At 40.7% G+C, this 23553-nt stretch overlaps 1 protein-coding gene across 2 annotated transcripts in view; it reads right to left on the bottom strand.

Moving 5' to 3' along the window:
* spire1b (spire-type actin nucleation factor 1b) overlaps positions 1-23225 on the bottom strand; it is a 32525-nt gene extending 9300 nt beyond the window's left edge. For both annotated transcript variants that reach the window (XM_068323707.1, XM_068323708.1), the window contains exons 1-8: positions 22712-23225; positions 15450-15478; positions 8147-8383; positions 7093-7218; positions 4153-4227; positions 3871-4035; positions 3297-3383; positions 2354-2483 (exon numbers count right to left, since the gene is read on the bottom strand). In XM_068323707.1, coding sequence (XP_068179808.1) covers positions 2354-2483; positions 3297-3383; positions 3871-4035; positions 4153-4227; positions 7093-7218; positions 8147-8383; positions 15450-15478; positions 22712-23036 — 1174 coding nt within the window. In that variant the 5' untranslated portion in view covers positions 23037-23225. The remainder of the gene's footprint in view (positions 1-2353; positions 2484-3296; positions 3384-3870; positions 4036-4152; positions 4228-7092; positions 7219-8146; positions 8384-15449; positions 15479-22711) is intronic.
* Positions 23226-23553: the final 328 nt, after the last annotated feature.

The following is a 23553-nucleotide window of genomic DNA, read 5'->3' as shown; positions in this document are numbered from 1 at the left end:
TGCTGCATTATCAGCTCTGCTTTTAATTAACTCACATCACTCTGTTAAGAGGAGAAACAAGTTGAGAGAGCTTACCACTTAATTTTTTTCATTTTACCAGTTAAAATGACAAACAAGTTTCTTTTCTTCAATGTACAAGACAATCAAATCAACTTGGGCTGCATGATGTCCCCAAGAGTTGTGCTTTTTAAATGGTGTTTAAATCTTGTAAAGTGGATTTTTTATTGATTGTATTTTTACTGATTAAAACACTCAGAATTATTAAAGTGTGAGTTCATGTGTTAAAGTACAGAGTAAGTCAAGTTAGAATAAAAGTGTTCACTCAGAATGATAACATATCATAACATAGGAAAAGATTGTTTCTTTAGCATACGAATTATGGAGTGCATGAATGAGAGTGAGCGTGACATGATAACACTCGTGATGTGATGAGAGACACTTGTTTCAGTAGGAGGAAGACAGAGCACAGCATTATACTGATTCGCCTGCCTCAGCAGTATTTATTAATAATCAAAAATCAATACTCTTATCAGGACGGTCAAAAACATTTGCAACCAAACAAACATCACCACTTGCTGAAAGAACATAAATCTGTCTGATGTTGGGCAGTGCATGAAGTTACATACTGATTTGTCTGCACACTGATTCAATTATGCAAAGTCAGCAGGATAAATGAAACAGTTTAAATGGCCCTGATAATTCGTGACGGGGAAAAAACGCTCAGCTGTTCTATTCCACTCCCCAATAAGACAGCTGGCCACACACACACACACACACACACACACACACACACACACACACACACACACACACACACACACACACACACACACACACACACACACACACACACACACACACACACACACACACACACACACACACACACACACACACCGCTGTTCATCTGTTCCCTCCTGCCTTTAAGACATCAACATGCTAATAGAATCCTACAGTGATCAACTAAGTGCAGTACTGAACCCAAGTTACCTGATCACTGTAAATTAATCCATGTGTTTGATTTCTGTTGTTTTGTAGAATAAAAAAACCCACTCTATTCTATTCTCATAATGCATTAAATACTGTCATGAGATGAAGATGCTGTTTTGAAAGCACAACTAAAAAAATACAGGTTGTTTGTGGAAGTTACTTCAAACAAACATGTAACCTTAAAAACTCAGATCCTGGAATTCAAATAAATATCAGTGCATTTTCTATTTGTGAGTTGGGATTCTCCTGCAGAGCTGTTTGGCACCTTGTATGGCTTTCATCACCAGTGTGTGGATCACTGAATGCTGGCTGTTCTGTAAAGACCCTGGACTGGAAAGGTGCTCAATACTTGAGCACCACTCCACCGACCCAGAATCACTAATGTACATCACCCATAAATTGAGTCCTGTAAGTCTTTCTTCAGAGTTTTTAATCCTTATTCTTTGTTTGAACATCCTGTACTCCAATTGAGTCACCATCTATGTTTGTGCTTCAGGGTGTTTCAACACTGTGCTCTCATCAGTGTCCTCCTACTCACAAGTGTCTCACACCATGTTTTCACCTCTGCAGCCAACCATCACCAACCACTGTAGCATGACATGGAATATATAGACTGTGTGCTGATACACTATGTTAGATGTACATCCAGTCTGTACAGTGTGTGAGAGTAGATGAGATGCCACAACAAGTTGGGAAAGAGAAAATGGTATTTTTTAAATGGCCAGGTAAGCAGCGAGGTAGACTTTACCTGACGCATCAAAACTGAAAGACATGCTAAGTGGACGAATTACTGCAACAAGAAACAGTCATGGCATCGGATGGTTATTGCTTGAGAAGAGGAGGCAAATTAAGACAAGACCTACTGCTATACATTAAATCTACTTACATTTTTTAGAAATGCAGGGCTACAACATGCATACTGTGCATTTACAGGCCAATGAGGTATGACCACTTTTTTAATAGGATTCAAATAATCCACAGCCAGTGGTGGAAGATTAGACATTAAGAAACAGTGGTTGTTCAACTTTGTTAGTGTTAATGAAATCACACTTTTTTGTGTTCTGTTATTACCATACTGCAGTGTTATACAACAAAACAATAATATACATGAGGTGCAGAGCATCTATAAAACATAAGGCAGCATTAACTACAACAAAAAAGCAGAGGGACAAATAATAGAGCAATAAACTATGAAATAAGGAAGCTAGTGAATGTTTCTTCAAGGAATTTAGTGATGATGCCTATCAGGTATAAGCATCAGCTCCATACTTCAGCTTAAAACACACATTTCAGACTGAAGTATGTTTTTATGTGCACATGATATGTTCGTGTGTGTGCAACATGCAGTGGTGTGGGTCCTTACCCAGCCTTCCCCGACGAACCTCACCGGGGGAAACCGGTCGAAGCTTCCTCTCTGCTTTGATTTCCTCCAGAATCCGCTCATGCAGCGTTGGAGGAGGCTGAGTCTGTGGCTTCAGCTTACGAGCTGACACCTAGGGCAGGTTGATGATGCGTAAGATTTGACAATTACAGAGTGAAGTACAATGACTGGTGCCAACAGTCAGTAGGGTCTTTTATTTGCTGAGAGGACAGCTGACACAGCTTCTGCTGGCTCTACAGTGAGATTGTTATTGATAGAGAACTGAGGAATGCTGCATTTTAGTGAATGAATATTTATCCAGCACAGTAAAGTAGACAGATGCAACAGAGATGCCTACAGACAAGAGGTCAGTCTTTACCTCCCTCTCATTTCCAAATGCATATAACTTTTTAAACTCCAAAACATCTCAGTTCATTCTTTTCCTTAATGCTTTTTAATTGTTTGATGTGGATTCCCAAAGTGTGTGCTGCCTCCCCCTGGTGGACTGAGAAGGTGCTGCAGGTGCTTCAGTTAGGCACACTAGATATGTACAGCTTTTTTTTATTATTTAGCTTAATTTATTTATTGGTCGGGATGTGAAATGTTATATAGGACCTTTTAACATCCAGCTTCAAAGAGTCAATTGTTTGGCTTATCAATTTACTATTTGCACTTAATTTCTTAGTTGTTGCTTTACAAACATAATTTGTAGCTGGATTATTCATTTGCAGAAGACTGTAGAACATTTTTGGACTTGATATTGGTGATTTAAGGAACTACATATGTGGCTGTTATATGAATATATGAAGAACATTGGTACTTAGACAGAACAAGGAGTGTGTTTTAGATTCATTCCAGCCAGATGCTTATTGATAGCCTTGTTCTAAGAAAGCTCACCTGGCTGTTGCAAGTGCTGCAGGAGGGTGGCTGATATTTAAGTACTCACGGGATTGAGAGGCGGTCTGGACCTGATGAACTCCAGGATAACCTCATGAGCGCTTTTCTTTAGCCTGGGTGGGATGTCTCCATTCACCTGAAACAACAGAACATGGAAAAGACTGACGTGGTGGCACAGTGCCTGATGTGAATATAGCATATCTGTGGGAGTGTTGAAGACAGAGTGTGGACACCAGACTAAAAATATACTCTGCTACTGTCACTCAGTGCAATTGTCAGACTCAACTGTTAAAATATAATTACATTTTTCCACAAAACTGTCAGCAGAGATAAGAGGCCATTCCTTGGAACTATAATCTGTAATACTGTAGTTTGTTAATTGGTGACATGAGGTGAAAAGACTGCTGGTCATGAAGGAAAAGGTGGCTGACATGACATTTCCCTATATGTGACCAATAGATGAACTTAAACATCAAATACATAGACTGACCATGACTTTACCATCACATACCCAAGTGAATGAGAATAAAGCACTGGTGTCAAAAGACATCGCAATTTAGTCTGAAATGACCGCACAACAACGGTGTGTGTAGCACTAATGTCTGTGTGTGCTGCACACTGACCATGACTTTACGCAGTTTGTAGCGTTTGGACCTGATGTCATCCATCAGCATCTCATAGGGAGTGAGCTGGTACTCGATGGGCAGAGGGTTGTACTGACGCTCCTGAACCTTCTTCAGCTTGACGCCGTCTCGCAGGTCCCTCATCACCTGAACCCAGCACCGGGCCTGAACAAGGGGCAAGGGGCACCACGGGAAAGAGGAAGTGGGAAAACGTTAAGCCTTCAAATATGAATTTATCTGTATAAGAGCCGGTATCTGGGTTCTAAGAATCAGGCTACCTACCCAGTCAGCATTTTGTAGCTCATTCAGGTCTCGTCCAGGTTCCTCTAATGTGTCCTCCTCCATTTTACGGAGGTTCTGGTCAAAAGAGAACAAGGGTTTATTAAATAACAGGATGAATCATATGAAATGAATGAATAAAGAACCTTAAAGGAGGGGGATGAAAGGTGAATCCATATGAATCCACACAGATTCAGTGGTTTCTCTACTTAAGCCTGTCTTAATGGTGTGGAAGACAAAACCAATTGGAATTTTAAACTGAAATTAAACTAAATGGAATGAAAGATGGTAATGTGATGGTAATATTGACTGATGGCAGTAATTTGGGCCAAAGTGAAATAATCAACTATTGAATGGGTGATTCTTCCATCTGGAACGTGTATTCATTTCTCAAAACATGAATCATTTGCTGAAAACTTGAACGCTACCTAGAATATGTATCTAAACCCGTTCATCAGAGTCAACACGAGAGCTGAGGGATGACACACATAATACACCAAAAACAATGCAAACACTATAGACATTTCATGGATGGATGGATGGAGTAGTGAAATACGGTCATATTTCACTACACAAAGCTCATGTCTAATGTCAGCAGATGTTACATGTTCACATTATGAGCATGTTAGCATCACAAGCACCACTAACATGGCCAAATATTAGTCAAACAGAAAATCTGATTTGTTGGTGGAGCGAGACACAGTTTTTAAATGTCTGTCCATCTGGACCAAGGACCAGAATGTCAGTGTCATAAATATGAGTATGAGAGTCAATCCAACAATTAGACCTTACCTAAACATAGTATAAAATAATCATAATATAGTCGCTAGGGTCTTAACGGTATTTATTTCCTCAGACTGATCCAACACGTCTAGAACTAATTGTTAAAAGATCCATCATCTTCACATTAAAGTGTAAGAAACGTCCTTTTTTGTTTCAAAAAGTTAAAAATAGTGATGACTGCTTTTAAAAGCACATCTCTACTTTCTAGAATAAAAAGATTGCACTCCAGGTTTTCATTCTTATCTCTCAACCTTTCCCACCCTGCTTTGGGTCATCTTTCCTGACGTTTATGTAACCAAACATCTCTATTCATTCTGATGCATTACACACTCTGAAAGGGAAGCAGCAGTACTCTATAGGAGCCCTGAGGAAAAACACACACACACACACACACACACACACACACACACACGCACAGACACCACTTCTCTTGGGAAATTTTCCAACCAACAGCTGAGCTCCAAATCAAATCCCCAGAATCTCTCCCTTGTTGAAGAATAAAAAAATGAGACCTGTGAAGTGATCAGAAAAGCCTTGGTGATCAGAGACACAGACTTAGTGTGGAAACTAGAAACGGCAATAATGCGTACTTAAAACTCAGACTTCTGTTATGAGTTTATGTCCATTTTCCCAGCACTGCTTCTCAAACCCCTCTGTGAGGAATCCAAGTGTAAACTTGGAGGAGAACATCTCATCTGCTGTTACAGTCTACGTACACATGACCAGTGAGACGCTGTGGGCCACTTGAGGTCTGTGGAAATGCTGGAAACATTACATCACATGAATCATGAGCGAGGGGGAATGAGAGTCAGCCCGTCTCCAGATAACATCCACAGCAAACACGCTTCTCCTTCTTCACGGTGGATCACTGTCAGGACGCAGCCCGCCATCCTCCACACATCATCAGCAGTGGTCGACACAATAACTGGCCTTTTGTTATTACAGCCGTCACTGCAAGTTCTGACCTCTTTAACGCTAAAATAAACAGACATATTTATCATGTGTTTTACTCCATCATCATGGTTTTTAGCCAGAAGGAGAATCCTCTCACGGCGCATCAATGATGTCTCATGACATTTGACTTTTATTGAACTCTGAGGTGTTTTTAGAGCAGGAAGACCAAGTCAACGTGGCAAAAGACAGTAAGTGGACTCTGGGATACACAATACAAAACTGTTGACTCACAACAGTGAGTTAGGTCAACTAAGGTTGATTTACATTTATTTATATTTTGCTGTTAGGAATAGGTTTAGGATTAGGGTTAGAGTTAGGGCTAGCAGCTCCGCTCGTCTCCAGTCAGGATGTGATGTGTGTAAACTGTGTGTGTTGGAGTGAGCTACTAACCCTGATACATGGATGTATTTCCTCTATTAATGAACACAAACATGCATATCACAGATTTTAATTTAAACAAATCTGATATTCGTGGAGCAAGCCTTTTGTGTGGTTTGACAAAGTCAACTAAATAAAGGGAACAAAAAAGATCAAAATTAATGTTTGTAGTTTAGATTATTATTGTGACCCAGCAGTGATATGAAAATGAAGGTCAAGCGATCAAAGTCACAGTTACTGTTCTGTCACAGCTTGACGATTATTCCCTGGTGTGTACATTCATTACTTTAACCACAGTCGTTACCATTGAGGCCTGTCTGTGTCAGCTGACTGCCTCTGCTCAACCACACGGGAAACGCAGCTGTCTGAGCTCATCTTCTCTTCCTCCTCATCCTCCTCATCATCACATTTCTGTGACGTCCATGTCCTTTACAAGCTACGACTAAACCCTTTCTGTCTGAACCAGTGGCTTACTGCTGACACACAACGTTTATACTTTTCTTAACCACCTTTTATGCTCAATATCAGAAAACATCCTACTCTGATTTACAAAACCACAGTCACCACATAGTGGGATTACTGTGTGTTACATGCAGAACAATCATACTGTATGTATATGTTAGCATTTAGATCAAAGATTGTACGTATTATGGAGGGTATGATGTGCATGGTTATTATGTGTGTCATATAAATATGCGTCATTAGGGGAGGGTAAATGAGTCTTTAAAGTGAGTGATATTAATGAACACTTTATATGTACAACTTACCCAAAAACAGCATATCTCATTTAGGTACACACTGATGGCTTGATTCAGTGATGAGACCCACCTCTTTGGCGCTCTTGATCTTCTCCAGGAACGTGCGCAGCTCCCTGGTTTCTGTGTACAGAGCGCGACACACTGCCTGGTAATGGCTGGAGGCGTCTGAGAGGCTGGGTAGATGATCCGCGCACAGCTAAAGACACACAGTTAACTACACTTTACCTCCATTTGTCTGAACTGCAGAGAAAGTTTCACTAAAAACAAAATAGTTACTGGAACAAAAACCTGAATGTGAAAAACTCACATGAAAAGTTAATAATCAGTGTTAAAGCAAACAAACTAGAAAAACAATGATGGGACGTTCATCATTAATATCTCTGCAAATTGCAGTCTTTCCAGAAGAAAGAGACAAAAAGAGACATTTAAATGGCAAAACTGTTATAATGTGGTAATATTATAACAGTTTTGTGGCTGGGGGGAATTTTGTGGCTAAATGCTCCACTATGCCAGTCTGCTAGTTGGTCCCTTAATACACTTATTTCATCAGAGCATTTCACTGAGAAAAGTTTCCTTTTGTTGACTGATGACAGCCCGTCCCATTTCCAGATGCAAATATGCCTGGTCTAAATTCTTGGAAAGTTATAAGGCATTTCAGATGTGTGTTCATTCAAAATAAGAAAAATACAGGCTTCAGATCAAGCTCTGAAGTAATTTAACAATAAATCTGTTCTTAACACTAAATGTCTTTCCAATATTTTCTTATTTCTCCCTTAAATTTAATTGCTCTTTTATCCCTCTACATGAAAATACTCTCTTCACAAAACATCTGAAATACATTTTTGTACATTTTAAAAATCTTTTCTTATTAGATTACTCTTGGCTGAATTCAGCTGCAAATGTACTAATTTCACTCTTCTGGATCTTGTTCCATATTTATTGCTAGTCCAATAAATATTTTTGTCACTTCAGTAAATTCCCTTTAGTGAATAGCATGTATTTAAAAATGTTGACCTGGCATATTTATTTCGATAGGATTTGAACCGACACATTTTTAGTCACTTTTTGACAGACAGGATCGCGAGTGTTCAGGTGAACCACACACTGGGGGGTCTAGCGCTCACCTTGAGGATGGCTTTGTACCCGTGAACACTGGAGATGGTATCAGGGTTATCCTCTGCCTCATCCTCTTCCTCTATGGCTTCATAGCCTTCATCGGGGCAGGTGTCTCTGTCAGCCTCAGCCATGTTGGTCATGAGGTCGATGAGCCCCTCCAGAGGAGGGCTGAGCTCCCTCTCCTCATTCTCCTTCAGCCCGTAATCCAGAGCCTTGTAGATCATGATGCCCAGAGACTCGATCACCTGAGAGGCAAACAGAAGCTTTATTTACATCACTTGAACAAAGTCTTTCATGTTTACATAGTAACATTCATTTCTGCAGGTGTTTCAACCAAACAATAAAAACAAATATGGATTTGTGGATTTGTTTTGCAGCAGACTTCAGTTCAGTTCTGAGAGCCACAACTGATTTTATTAATATGGTTGAGCTAGTAAGAGAAATCCATCCACAAATGTACCTGCTGGTTTTAAACACACTGCTGCTGGGAGCAGATCGCTCATAGATCCGGTGACTAACTGATGCGTGGGACACCATCATCCTGTCGCGCTCGGTTCTTTAAAGGACGATGGAATTTATCGGTAAATGTTATTCACTGAGACTCATCCTGGACTAGAATGATGTATGATATACACCCCTTATTTGGTAATCATTCCTCAAGAAAAGCATGTCTATTTCAGGGTCAAGACCTGATGGTGAAACTGTAAAAAATACAAAAGATCTCACATCAATCACATCAAACATAATCATTTTATTTTGCGAGCTCCGAATATCAAGGTGTAGCTAAATTTCTTTCTTTCTATTTCTTTATCTATTGCAAATAAACAGATTACCAAACGTAAATTTATCATAGTTTGAAGCTAACTCTTGAGGAAAGTTGGTATTAGTGATACTAGAGTTATAAACATAATTTGAAATTTGCATGTTATATTATATGGGTCTAACTATCATGGTGCAGTTGTAACGACTTCATTGGACCCCTGTAGTTTTTAATGTGATATGACCAACAGTATGTTTAACTATATTACCACATTATAATATAACTGACCCATCCTTAGGGTAGCCAAAAATAATATTTTAAGTGAAATAATGGCTGACTAGATGGTGTAAATGATGCATTCTTCTGACAAAATAATTTTTAGGCTGAATAATATTTCATGTTATCCTAAAAGGTTAAAATACTCATGTGGTTTGGACTTGTAGGTGACAGGATGCTCTGCTTAGGAACAGCATTCAGTCTGCCCTCAGGAGACAACATGAATAAAACCAGAAAGACCAAAGACAAAAGAGGAGGACATCACTCAGAGGATTAGTGAGAGAGCGACGTACAGAGGGGGGGGGGGGTAGAGTTTACAAAGCAGAAATGAAGAGAACAGCGAATAAAGGGATGCAAGAAGGATGGAGAAAAAGCAGCAAATAAAATTGTGTGTGTGTGTGTGTGTGTGTGTGTGTGTGTGTGTGTGTGTGTGTGTGTGTGTGTGTGTGTGTGTGTGTGTGTGTGTGTGTGTGTGTGTGTGTGTGTGTGTGTGTGTGTGTGTGTGAGAGAGAGAGAGAGAGAAAATGAGGAGGGCAGGCGTCATAGAGATTTGCCTCCCTCTCCTTCCTCAGGGCGTGGCTGAATGCCACCTCTTTGTGTGAACCACATGTGTCGTCCCTCACAGATAATATGACACCCTGCAACCCCCACCCCCCCCCCCCCCGCTCAAAATGCACATGCAGGCATCCTCCTCCAGAGCTACTCGACTCTATCGTGAATGTGACAGACATGTTTCTTTTCTTAAAGCCTGTTTCTTTTTTTTATTAATGGATTGAGACAGTAAAACAGTTTCTTATCTCCACAATAGATTTTTCACTTTTGATGAATGAATGAATGAATGTGTTTTTGCTTTTCTTCATCTGGCAGCAGAAGCAACTATCAATTCATTCACCCTTTCATTTTCTGTAACCAGTTTTTCTATGTATGGTCACGGGGTATACCCCAGGTGGCTTTGGGAAGGAAATGGGGTACTCCCTGGACAAGTTCCCATTTTATCATAGAACTAAATAAAAAGACACATTGTTTCCTCTTGTATTCTTTGTTTTTTTGGTGGTGGGCTAGGGTTAGGGTTCAAACCCACTCAAATACAGGAACAGCATGAAAACTCTCCACAGAGAGTCCCTGGTACTCAGGGGGATTTGGACACAGGACCTTCATGCTGTGAGGCCATTAATTGACAGACAGCAGGACTGATAGGAGAAGCAAATATTTTGTATAGATACATAGCTGGTGCATTCCTCATTTAGAATGAACAAACACTGACATCTTCATCCATCTTCACAGAAAAGATGGTTGACTTGAATTTCAGCATTCCCGTCACGGAAAACAGTCGAGCTGATGAGAACAAAGGTGATTCACATCGTGCCTAAAGCCACTTGCTGTCCTCACCTGGACCTTCCATTATCTTAGTGACACTTCTTCACTACAGCATGTAGAGCCATACTATGTTGAAATTTTTAACTTTTACTTTATTTAATTGGTCATCCTTTCCCTGTTGTCGTCTGTGTGCTTTGACGAATGCATTTGTTATTGTTCTGACATGCGCTGCCAGTCCTGTCCTGCACACAGACGGCCCTACACACCGTCTCCAAAGCCCCACCCTCCTGCCTGCTGCCCACATCCATTCCACCTGAATAAGATGTTCCACTGGAGGGACGTCCAGGTTGTTACTGAACAAAACACACCACAGGGTGTCCTAGAGAGATGTCCGATTGGTGAATTTCACTATGAGTTCTAATAAACACCAGGATATAGACTAAATTATACAATATAACAACGTCTGATGTTTCAGCACATTACAAAGGGTTTACAAGTACACTCTGGGTTTATATGACCAAGTGTTTGTTGTCATATTACATACAGTAATAAATAAAGAGCATGAAGCTGTTCACATGTTCAGTGTGTTAGAATAATATATATATAAGTTACTGTCGAATTATTCAGCTCAAGCAACTGAAGTAGCAGTGTTAACTGAAGCATGTAAATTTATAAAAAATAAGGAAATGAACATTTATACAGATAGTCAGTATGCACTTGCAGATAAAACAGCTAAAGCAGTCGCAGCAGAACAGATTCATGTGTTAACTACAGAAGAAAAATCAACTTTAGATGACAGAATACGAAAAGAAATGCGACCACAAAGTCACAATGATGGCAACAGTTTCAAACCAATCATCCCCTGTGTTATAGAAACACACAGTTCATTTGTATTAAATAAGGGGCATAAATCTTTACATCAATCAATCATTTTGTCTATAAAATGTCAAATTACTCATACAGACACATTTAACCCTTTAACAGGCAAGTGGTTATTTTTGGTAATTTGATTGTCAACATGACATTAAAAAAGATTGAAAAATATTACAACAGAACTAAAGTTTTGTTATGTCCACTTACAACACTCCAAAAATGAAATTTTGAATTTCAAATTAATTCAATGAGTGCCCTGTAAAGGAGTGAAGACCTTTTACACCATTATTTTAGAATTATGTTTATCTGTTAGAAAGAAGAGCAGGTTAATCACAAAGTCTCATGTCTGTTCAGTTAATAGATAGATAGATAGATACTTTATTAATCCCGGAGGAAATTGTATATGAAGGTATGAAGCCAGTTAGCTTAGCTTAGCATAACAAGTGGACCAAAATGCATGACTCCTGGTCACCAGGACAACTCACAAACCCCCATGTTGTATCCTGTTCGTTGAACCCACACAAAATCAGACACATTAAAGGAGCTATTTATGGATTCTAGTCTATAAATAGGTAAAGGGTTCAGTCCTCCTATCAGCTGCATGGATGGAACACATATCCAAGTTTGAGCAATTTTTTTTTTTAAAAAGCCAGAAACTGTTTCTTCAATGTTTTGTAAACTTTTCTTTTCCCTTCCAACCGACTTCTAAAATGTCAAAAACATATACCTAAAATATTTACACAAAAATTAGCATTAAAAAACAGATATCCTCACATTTGATGAGCTTGGACTTGTTTGGAATTAATTATTGAGAACACTTTATCCATCGACTTGGTCTTTACAGCACCAGATACAAACACAGGATGGAATCCATGATGAACTTCAAATTTACTCAGATGGAGAAGAGAAGCAAAAGAACTGCTTGAATGACAGGAGAGAAGAAACGACTGACAGATCAGGATCAGGATGTGATGAGGTGGAAAACCAGAAAACTACGGATCGGATAATGGGATGTTATAGTCAGACTGAAACTGTGCTTCACATTAGTTTTAGAGATATATTACCTCAAAAACTAGCTACCAGAGACAACATGACTATTTAACTGCTAACTGAAATCTATAACATCTACTCTTTCATCACTTTGGCCGGCTGGCAGCGGATTGTCTAAATAAGTACAAACTGTTAGAGCTACAGGAAACATGAGGATTAGTATATTTACTCATTAGTGGGTTTATGGTAGTCAGATTAAACAGGAGCTCGGTGGAAACTGTGAAAAAAAACATATTAAGCTTCCTCCTAATCCTCCTATTTTAAAAATTTTATAGAAGAAAATTGTATTTATTTTAACTTTCTGACAATAAAAAAAAAATTGAAAGCTTAACTAACTTGAACTTCACATCCAACCAGCTTCACATGCAGCTTTACTACGTGTAGTTCAGTGAAATGCAAAATGTACCTCATCTCAGGACGCGAGGATTGTCTTGTAGACAATCAATCATAATCATCTGGTCAACAGCCACTTATCCTCCTTGTGGGTCACAGGTCTGCTGGAGCCCAACCCAGCCCACTATGAGTGAAAGGCAGTGTACACCCCAGGTAAGACGCCAGCCTATTGCGGGATCATGTAAGGGTATCAGTTCATAAAAGCATCCTGATGATAATCTACTATATATACACTGTACTTATAGACAGACAATGTTCACCAACCACACGTACTGATGCAGTATTTATTAAATTTAACAGCAAGGACTGAAGCTCCAGAACCATTCTTTCACACAACATGGTTTATAGTATTAAACTATTTCGTTTAATTTCAGCTTGTGGAACTGCACACAACGACACAGAATATATAAAAACACATCCCTAACATACTAGTGTGATTATGATAGAGTCAATCTGTCCACTTTCGTGTTCTTGACATTTGCGTGAAGATAGACATCTGCAGCTGATGAGCAGGAGAGATGCTTATTGATGACAGAAGTGAGTCTACAGAGAAGAAGCAGGCATCAGGCTGCTTGTAGAGTCATTACACCCCAGACTGAAGTGTGGCTGATTTCCTCTGGGGCACAAGGAAAGCTGAGGACATTCCTTTCTCAGATTCTTAAGCATGACTGAGACCTCTGACTGTCATATGACTCAGACGTGGAACCCACATAACTTTGCATCCAGAAGCTACACCCTTCTCTTCACTTTCCTTTTTCACAACTGATTACCTTCCTCTCCATCTTCCCACTTTCATGTTTGATATTCTCTTTTTACGTGTGGACACAGACGTTCTGTTCCTGCCAAACGCTTTAACGGCTTCCGTCTGACTTCTCTGTTTATCCTGAAGTGAGGATGAACTCTAATCTCTCTCCAGACTTCAAAGCTAAGACATAGAGAATGAATGAAGCGTGCACAGTTGAAGTTTGACAGAGGGTAAAGTGATCAAGCATAACCCACACATTTCTGAGGTTACTCTGCATCACGGGAGCAGGAGGGTGTAGCTGGCCAGGCTTCAAGGGTCATTGACTGGTTCATAGAGAAATCTAAATGTGCAGCAAACTGAGAGCTTCATGATTTATGGGTGATATCAATAAAACTACTAGCAAGTGTCGATGATTTCCAGTGAATTTATCTGCACTGATTTCTCCTCAAACAGCCGTATGCGGAAAAAATGCTGGGCCAGGAGCTCACTGAGGAAAACTGCATCATCTGACATTCACATGTGTATTAGCTGCTAAAGCTCACACTGTTTGAACCCAGAGCTACACATGAGTTCATCCATCTCGGATAATTCCATAGTTTTTTGCTAGGAGAACACTGCTGCAGGATTTAAAGCTGTCCAGCTTTGCAGCTTTAACAACTCACGAGTAGTTTTGTCAGCCAATGTAACACACTGTATGGTGAGAACTTGTTTCTGCTGCAAAGCTGCTTAGTGAGGATTTGTCTATGCTGTTTCACATTCCCAACTTCCATTGCAAACTCATGTTGATTTACTTGCTGTTCATCTGTAATCACAGGCCTTTAGAGAGCAATTCTGTGCTAACTACCCCGCTCTGTGTATAATGAACTGGGGAGACATCCTCAGTCAGTGTGCAGCAGAGCAGTCACAGAATATTCAGATTAAAACTATTCATTAGATGCAAGTCCATTAAACACTCTGCTAAATGGTGACAAAATACAAACTCTTTTATAAAATTATTCCAGGGACAACATCCAGTGCTCCTAAAGTCTACAGAAGAATAGTTAATCCCTTTTTTACTGGAAACCCCATGATCTCAGGCTACTGTCACAGAAATGAACAGCAGTTAATAATACAAAGAACATCTGTGCAAGAAGAATGATTTTATGTAACCACCCCATAACTGTTCAGACCAGATGACAGAACACACAGACAACTGTAAAGTACTTATAACAACTTTAGTAATACGAATGTCATCTGTCATAACTGGAAGTTATGAAGGGGAAGTTAAATCTGTGCCTCTGCTGGGTTTCCACTAGAAATTCCAGAGTGTTTAAATCATTTTGTCTGAGTTTTGTCTATGTTTTGAATGCAGTACTATGTCTCATCATTAACGTACAGCCAGCAGGTGAACAAATATATTTACAGATGGATTAGACACGATAATAGTTATTAATATTTCCATAAAAGATCCCACTCTGATGTCTGTCAGTTAAATAAGACATTAGCTCAGCCTTCAGACTGGGTCACGACAAACAGGATTCCTTCTTTCTCAGGCCCAACATTGTCCATTCCATGTTGGACCTGTACGTCTCTACAGCGATTCTTCACAGGAATAAAGAAATAAAGAAAGACAGTTATTAGGCAGTTTTCCTATTTTCTGTACTCTATTAGAAGTGATTTAAGGTGTTCTACACTGAACTTTTAAACATGCAATTTTTTTTTTTGACCAACTAGCAACTGGCTGACACATCAGAAATATCAAGTTAAAATTGCTGAAACATTTAACGAATAAATTAAATTAAACATACTGGTTATTAGAGATATAATAATCCCATTGCGGTTCATGATTGATCATGTCCATATAACAACATTCACACATGTGCAGGCATGTAATGATGAAAAATAAAAATATTCTCACCTCTGTTATTGAGCAAGGGCTGTATTTACCTGCAAGGAAAAACAAAACCATTAAACAGTGAAAGCAGTGAAACGTATCAGTTGTGATCACAAGTGTAAAGCAGCTTCCAAACACACAAGCATGAGTACAAACACGACGTTATTCTGTTTCAGAGCAGACAAAGCGGTGGAGGATTTACAACCTACGGATGTTAAGTGCAAGGGATGATATTTAGTCGATAATATCATAGTCAGGTTTTTGAAAAATGGTGTACCGGTTCATTGAACCACTTCAAATTTGGTTTCAGTTTGATGAATTAAAAAATAATGTCATATCCTTATCCTTATGTTGGATCATGTTCATGTTCAGTCAAAAAAAAAAGTTTGTGAAAATTAAAATTTGGGGCTTTGAAACATCATCTTGAGCTATGTCTGTGATTTAACACGCGTAGCTTCTATGTCAGTGATTTCATCTTGTCTTCCCCGGTGTTGCTTCAGGTTCCTTCCTGCTGTAGTTATCATTATACAAAACACACAACTCTGAAGCTTCTACTTCTACTGTGGCCGTGCCAAAGTCTCGCCAAAAGGACTCACCAGAGTTCTTATTGATATTTCCCCCATAAAATGGGTCTTCCTTTGAATTTTTATGGGAACAGATGAAAAAAGATTATACACACAACATCAGCTCTAGTCTCCTGCCAAACTTTCTCAACAGGTATTGTAAGATAATAATTCTGATGATAGAGCTGCAGCCATCTTGTAAAGCTCAAAACTTTACATTGAAAATTAAGAGTGAAACAGTCACAGACCTTTAAGATCCACTCGGATTCTATATACATGTACTGTGTAAATCACACACGCGCGCATGATGGGGCAGTTTGGGTTCTCGACCTCCCTTTAGTTCTAATTTACATTCCTCTTCTTTCTTACTCCTCTTTGTTCATATTTGTCTTCCTCCTAAAAAATTTGCTCTGGACTCATTGTTGCTATTTGTATTTGGTGTGTTTGTTTCAGCAGCATGTGAGCCATGATGATAAAATCCAGCGTCAATGTAATCGCTTCACACAGAAGACCCACTCTAATGTGTCCCCAGGCGACGTCAGCCTTTTACCTCATAAACAAGCATCCTGCTGACAGATGACCCTGTTAACAAATGGCTGTTTTGTGTTGTACGCTGCACAACTACGATGCCACAATGGCTCTGACATCATCTCATGACTGTAACTTGTATAAACAGATTTAAAAGATTGGGAAATGTTAACATTGTGATGTGATGTTTGTTCTTCAGACAGAACAACCAAATTCCCTTCATTAAATGTGCTTAATTATTTCATTAACAAATGAGTGGTGTCCTTCCATCCATTTTTTTATAGACGAAACGAACAGAATCGTCCTGTCTACAGCCGCTTATCCCCTCTGTGGGTCACAGGTCTGCCGGAGAGCATTCCAGCTGGCTATAGGGGGAGGCAGTGTACACCCCGGATGAGACACCAGGTCATCACGGCGTCAAACACAAAACAAACACTTCTGAATGTTTTCAGAAGAGGGAAGAAGCAGGAGGGGAGGACATAGAAACTGTACAGAAAGGAACCAAATCCCAAACTTTCTGGCTGTGAGGCAACAGCTCTACCCATTATACCACCATGGACCATGATAGGTGCCATTTGCCAGAAAAGTGTGACAGCTCCAAGGCCTCCTCTGCCTTGTTGGGCGTGGCCCACAACATCATGATGGAGGACAGCATATTTGGCCTGTGGCTGTAGTCTGCTTTCCCCTGATGCTGGGGTAGAAGTGGCACCTCTCGCCACCGGGTCCTGGGAGTCATCGAGGGACATGTCCAGCTTCACCTTGGCACACTTAAAGTCTTCAACCAGACTAAAAGTTGGCAGGGACAGGGTTCCGTCGCTGTAAAGTCCGATGTCACTGAGGCATTTGGGAAGTCCAAGCCAATTTCTAGCCTTTCCAGCTGATTGGCATAGATAACCAGCACCTCATATTGTATATGGTCAATGGCCACAGGGGTCTGGGCATCAGCTCAAGCTGATAGCACCACAGCTTCAGTTTCTCCTGTGATGTAAAGCGTTGTTGATTTGCTTAATAATTGTCACAATTAGAGTAGTATTCAGTAGTGACCACGCTTCCCCAAATGTGGAAAAATGAAACAAATCAATTTTAAGGGGCATGTGTATTTTATTTTTTGTTTAACTGGGGTAAACGTCTAAAAATAACTCAGAAGTTGTAGTGTTATAAATGTAACAAGGAAAAATTCAAACAATTCTTATAAACTACGTACAACATTGTGCCAAATTTTTTCATAAAAACAAATGTGGAACTTTGACAAAACGGCAAAAATCGTTTGCAATGTGGACTCCTTGACGGTACTAACATTTCATTTATTTTCATTTCATTTTCATGTACCGCCACTGTATCCGCCGTAGCAGGTCACGGCGAGCTGAAGCCTATCCAAGTTGGGATAGGGCATGAGGCGGGGGACACTCCGGGCATGACGCCAGTGTACCGCGGAGCCACATACAAAGACATACAAACAAGCACACACACAATCACTCCTACGGGCAATTTAGGACCGGCCAATCAACCTGAAGCGCATGCTTTTGGAGGTGGGAGGAAGCCGGAGAACCCGGAGAGAACCCACACGGACACGGGGAGAGCATGCAAACTCCGCACAGAGCGGGACTTGAACCTGGACCTTGTGAGGTGACAGCACTGACCACTCCGCCACCGTGCCGCCAGGTACTAACATTAAATCAATTGAAAATCAATACAGGATGTCACTTGATCTGGACCCACTTCTAAATTGGATGGGGTTCTTCATTGGACAATGACCAATCTGTCTACCTAATACTGTTAAACTGGAGTCACTTTGGCTCAATCTAAGTGACTCCAGTTGTGATCAAGATGCATGGCTTCACTACATCGTGTTTTTTTTAGTAGGTGGTCACGTGATACCGTACTCATATGCTATTGGCAGACAGCAACCGCATGTGGGCTGCGTTCCGAGATTCACAGAACACAGCACACTTCCGTGTATTAAAGGAACACTTTTCTTTAATTCCAAATTGTTTTTAACAGTCTTATTAGAGTGCGGGAAAAGGTAATACCACAAATATAAGGTGGTTTAATATCAGTATGACAGTGACACAGTGCAGCAGGGAGCAGTCGAGCTTCACCTCAGATAGGACTACCAATTGATCAAAACAAGATTTAATTAATGAAAGAAGAGCATTGGAGCTTAAATACCTGCTTTGAACTTCAGATCAGGAAATAACCCGCCTCGTTTAAACTGAGTGGTGCACTCGTAATGCATTTAACCAGTTTTTAAAGTCAGGCTACTAATCTAATGACAAATACACCACTCTGTTTGACTCGTAGAACTGACTTTAACGTCGGTGCCATACCCACCGTGAACTCATCGCATGTCACTGTTTCATAAACATTTAAATTACTATAAATCTTCTTCTTTTCCTTTCGGCTTTTCCCTTCATAAATGTTTGGTCATTACATCAATGTACTGAGGTAATATTTCTTGAAATGTACCCATTTCATGCTTGTCTCAATGAAGGAAATTATAACATGCGCATCTTATCTTATGGCAGTGATTGTCAATTATTTTGTTACGCCCCCCCAAGCAAGAAGAAAACAATTTGCGCTCTCCCAATCTCCGCCGTGACAATAAATACTATAATTTTTCTATAAAATTGTTATAAATACACCTCTGCATAACATTGAATCCTTATTATAATTAAAAGGGGAAAAAAGAAATACAGTTGAATTTATAACAAAGACTTATTTATTTATTTTTTAATTTATAACAGAAAAGATTTTAAGTGCATCAATTTGCCTGAAATTGAAAAAAAAAACTTGTTTAAACTGTAAACATTTTTGACCAACTTATTGCACCATTTGTTACTGAAAAATAAAATTAAATAAAATCAATAAATAATAACAAATTCAAATTCAGTTTAGCAACATTAACTTAGGATATATAACACACCTTAACCTCCAAAACAAAAATGAATAAAACAATTTGTGCTGATTTATTGTTTCTTCTTTATCAAAATGAGGAAGTCAGGATTAATGGCTACAATGAGGTCGTTTAGGCAGTGCACAGCTTTTCAAAGCCAGGTTTGAAGCATGATATTGAACTCTCAGCTCCTGCTCAATGTTTCAGCTCCTCTGCTATGGTGGGGGGTGTTTTGCACAGAGCAGTTTGGTAGTCCACCTCATATGATGCTAACAGAGCTCCCTGGTTTACTGCAGTAGCATTCACAAAGCGGGAGACGATTGTTGGCAATATTCGGCACGTTTTCGCTGAAAAAACACCAGAGGCTTATCAGTGTGATTGGGGTGTAATGTCTTTAGGTGACGACGAATTCATCTGGCTTCATGCTGTCCGCTGCCAGCATTATTAGACATAGTAAAGACATTGAATATGATGAAGCGCTACAGACGCTTCATCATATTTCCTTGTTTTAGCTTTCAGGTGACTTGCTTTTGTCTCATTTGCCTCTCTCCGCCTTTTTTTTCATCCCTGTTAAAAAATGTTTTTGATGTTGTCTCTTGAGGGTTTGTTTACTGCTTCATATCACCTAATCCTTCACTATAGAGCTACTGCTCCCTGTGCACCACTGACAATGAGAGTGCCACTGCTAACTACTGTAGTGGATGTGCAACTACACTTTATTCTAGTACGGCAAAAAGAGCATTTTGTCAGGGTCACACACGCCGCCACCTGGCAGGGGGGCACACCCCAGTATTTGAGAAGTGCTGTCTTATGGTTTTCCTACCTGATGGTGTCTGCACCTTTAAATGTTAATAAGCTCCGCCTGTCACGCCTGCCCTGCCTGTTACACGAGGATGTAGCTAACAGTAGCATGGACTAATGTTTTAAGGCAACATGGCGACACATCATAAATAATGAAACTCAACTCTTCTGTTCTTCTGGGACGTTAATCTTGAGTTGTACGACCAACAACTGACTTATTTACCGGTCTAACTCTGAGCGACGACATCTCGACACACTGTTACCTTACCCTGGACACACCCAACTTCACCTCGGGGTTGGACACGCCCTTATTCAGGGACAGGGGAGTGTTCTCACACAGATGGGGCGGGACTATGCAAATCACTCCCTTTGTTACATCACCACAGGAGCTGATTGTGATCAGTGTGTTTGAGGAACGTTTCACCAGTTTGTAGGCTGAACAGTCATTACAGAACCCGTTTGTTTTCCACCTTCTAGGGAGAACCATTATACTGTATATGTAGAGACCATAAAAATGTGTTTTTCATAATATAACCCCTTTAACGTTTGTACATTTGTTGTTTGATATGAAAAAAATGTTATGAAAAATAAGAAAGGAGCCAAATAAATACTGAAGCAGCCTTAACAAACACAAAATGTGGAATCTACATTGATATTAGAGGAATACCAAAAACAGGCTAAACTAAAACACTTTTGAAGTGTCCTTCATGTGTTTTGTGTGATGTGTCGTTACATGAGCATGGAAATAAAAGTCTTGACTCCCCTCTCCAATGGTTGCTTCCATGTTACTAAAAATACTGCATTAATTCTACACATCCAGACCTGTAGACCACAAGCAGGAGCATCATTGCAGCTGCACTCACACTCTTGATAGTTAATTAGTCAAAGCAGGTGGAGCATCCATTGACTCATGGGTGAGTTAAGAAGACATCCTACGCATTCAGCTGTCATCCATTACATAAAACAGCTCTGAAATCTGTGATGAAGGTGATGAAGATGCTGGACCTCAGTCTGATCACACGCTGTGATTGCTTCAAGTGTGACATATTGTGCACACAGACACACCCATTGTCTCAGACATGCGTGTCATCTGATTTGTTTTGGTCTGATCTTTATTGATCCCTTGATAGGAAATGTAGGAACAGAAATAAATAGCAAAAAGCCAGTGGAACTGTCTCCCATGTGAGGCATAATCTACTATTACAATAAACTCACTATTAAAGAGAGACATAGTTCCACTGTCTAAACATAAGTCCTTACACAAAAAAATACTGCAGATAGATTTTCATGACATTTGGTAGAATGGATGGGCATAGAGCAAAGAGTCCTTACATTTCGGAGTGGATCCATATAAAGAGGCTAATCCAGGATTGTTTTTTCATTAAGATGCTACCATCTAATGAATTCTGATGAAATGTCATAGAAGAGTTAAAGGAAGACGTAAGAAAGATGTTAGGAGAGGATCTGGGTAAAAGGGCAGACTAAGGATTACTTTAAACTTTTTTATAAGCTTAGAGTTTTCGATGGATCACCATAAAACTGTGAAAGGGTGGACTCAGAGGCAAACAGAACAACAGACCAGAGTAGATCCACACGTATTGTTTCTTTCTTTATAAATGTCAGAACCCTGAGGGCAGCCGTTTTGACGTCACACATCTTGTCTGTGGGCCCTGGTGAAGGTAAGCACTCTACCGAGTATCATTACTACTAATATATCTGCTTAACTATAGTTGCAGTAAATATACTGTAGCTTCTGCCACAGGTACCAGGATCAGTGGAATAAGGTCATGCTGAGGCTTGATCTTATTAGAGGGCCATCCTTCCATTTTTTCACACATAGGCATGAAGTGACACCTTGAGCTGATCAGCCTGTGATCACATGCTTTACTCTGACGAACTGGAATGAACACACTGATCTCATATGAAGTGGCAAACAGTTTTAGAGGCTTGTAAGAGGAGATGAAATCCCTTGATAAGCAGACACAGGCCGTCTCTTAGGAGGAATGAGTGAACACTGGAATCTAGAGAGACTGAGAGCAGCAGAGGTCTCCCATTAGTCCATATGGTATGGATGTGGTCTAGATCAGGTGCAAATAAAGCACATTGTTATAATGTTCAAGAAGCATTGATAGTGGTGGACCCAGACTTGTGTGTCGCTCACACTGAACTGGTTTGGATCTTCAATCAAAACTCGGCCTGTGTGAAGATATCTTACAGACTGATCTGCAGTCATCACAAGTGTTCTCCTGCAGTCTGCTGCTGGAGGCAAGAAGATACACAACACGCTGTGAAGTGTTCATACTGACACGTTGTGTTCACTATGTAATTTAAGGGGCCCATCCTGAACAGGTGCAGCTGAATAAACCTCACACACCTCATGTATGGTGACACTAACAGGTTCTGTTCCTCTCTCTGATCCATGCACCTTCAGCCCCACTTCGTTGAGATGTTAGTGATGTCTGGATCCGAGTAGCTTTAGGCTGAGTAAAATCACGCCTTACCTCCACATCCACGGTGGTCCACCTTCACAGACCCGTCTCTTTGTATCCGAACATCCGTCGGGCCGGAGATCCTCATCGGAGCCGCTGATGATGCTCCATCGACGGCGGAGGAGCGCCTGCAGCCCCGGTGTCCCCGCGCCAGCGTCCTGCAGCACTGGTAACACACGGCCCACGCCTGCTCCTCGTTGATGGGCTGTCCGTACAGCCTCAGGATGTCCTCCAGAGACAGACCCTCCGCTCCCGCGTCCTCCGGTGGCTCCATCGCGTCGTGACGCTGCGCAGCATCCGTCAGCCCTCCCTGGTCCCCGCGCCGCCGCTCGGCCATCCTCTCATTCTTGTCTCAGCTCAGGAGGCCCGATGACGAGGACAGGTTCAGGCCGATGTGTGAGGGGGGACCTGGGCGCATTGATGCTCCGGAAGCAGCCAGCAGAGCCCCGGTGGTCGAGTCCCAGTCCAGGAGGCGTTCGGTTCTGTAGTCCGAACCAGTCAGGAGACCGTGAGTGGGATTATTGTGTTCGTATGTCAAGCAGCAGCCCAGCCTCTCTTCTTCATCACATGATCTCTCTCTCCTCTCTCTCTCTCGTCTCTCTCTCTCTCTCTCTCTCTCTCTCTCTCTCTCTCTCTCTCTCTCTCTCTCTCTCTCTCTCTCTCTCTCTCTCTCTCTCTCTCTCTCTCTCTCTCTCTCTCTCTCTCTCTCTCTCTCTCTCTCTCTCTCTCTCTCTCTCTCTCTCTCTCTCTCTCTCTCTCTCTCTCTCTCTCTCTCTCTCTCTCTCTCTCTCTCTCTCTCTCTCTCTCTCTCTCTCTTCACTCTCTCTCTCTCTCTCTCTCTCTCTCTTTTTTCC

Source organism: Antennarius striatus, chromosome 9 (genome assembly GCF_040054535.1).
Source record: "Antennarius striatus isolate MH-2024 chromosome 9, ASM4005453v1, whole genome shotgun sequence".
NCBI lineage: Eukaryota > Metazoa > Chordata > Actinopteri > Lophiiformes > Antennariidae > Antennarius > Antennarius striatus.
The sequence above is the reverse complement of the archived record's forward strand: the minus strand, read 5'-3'. Positions and strand labels throughout refer to the sequence as shown.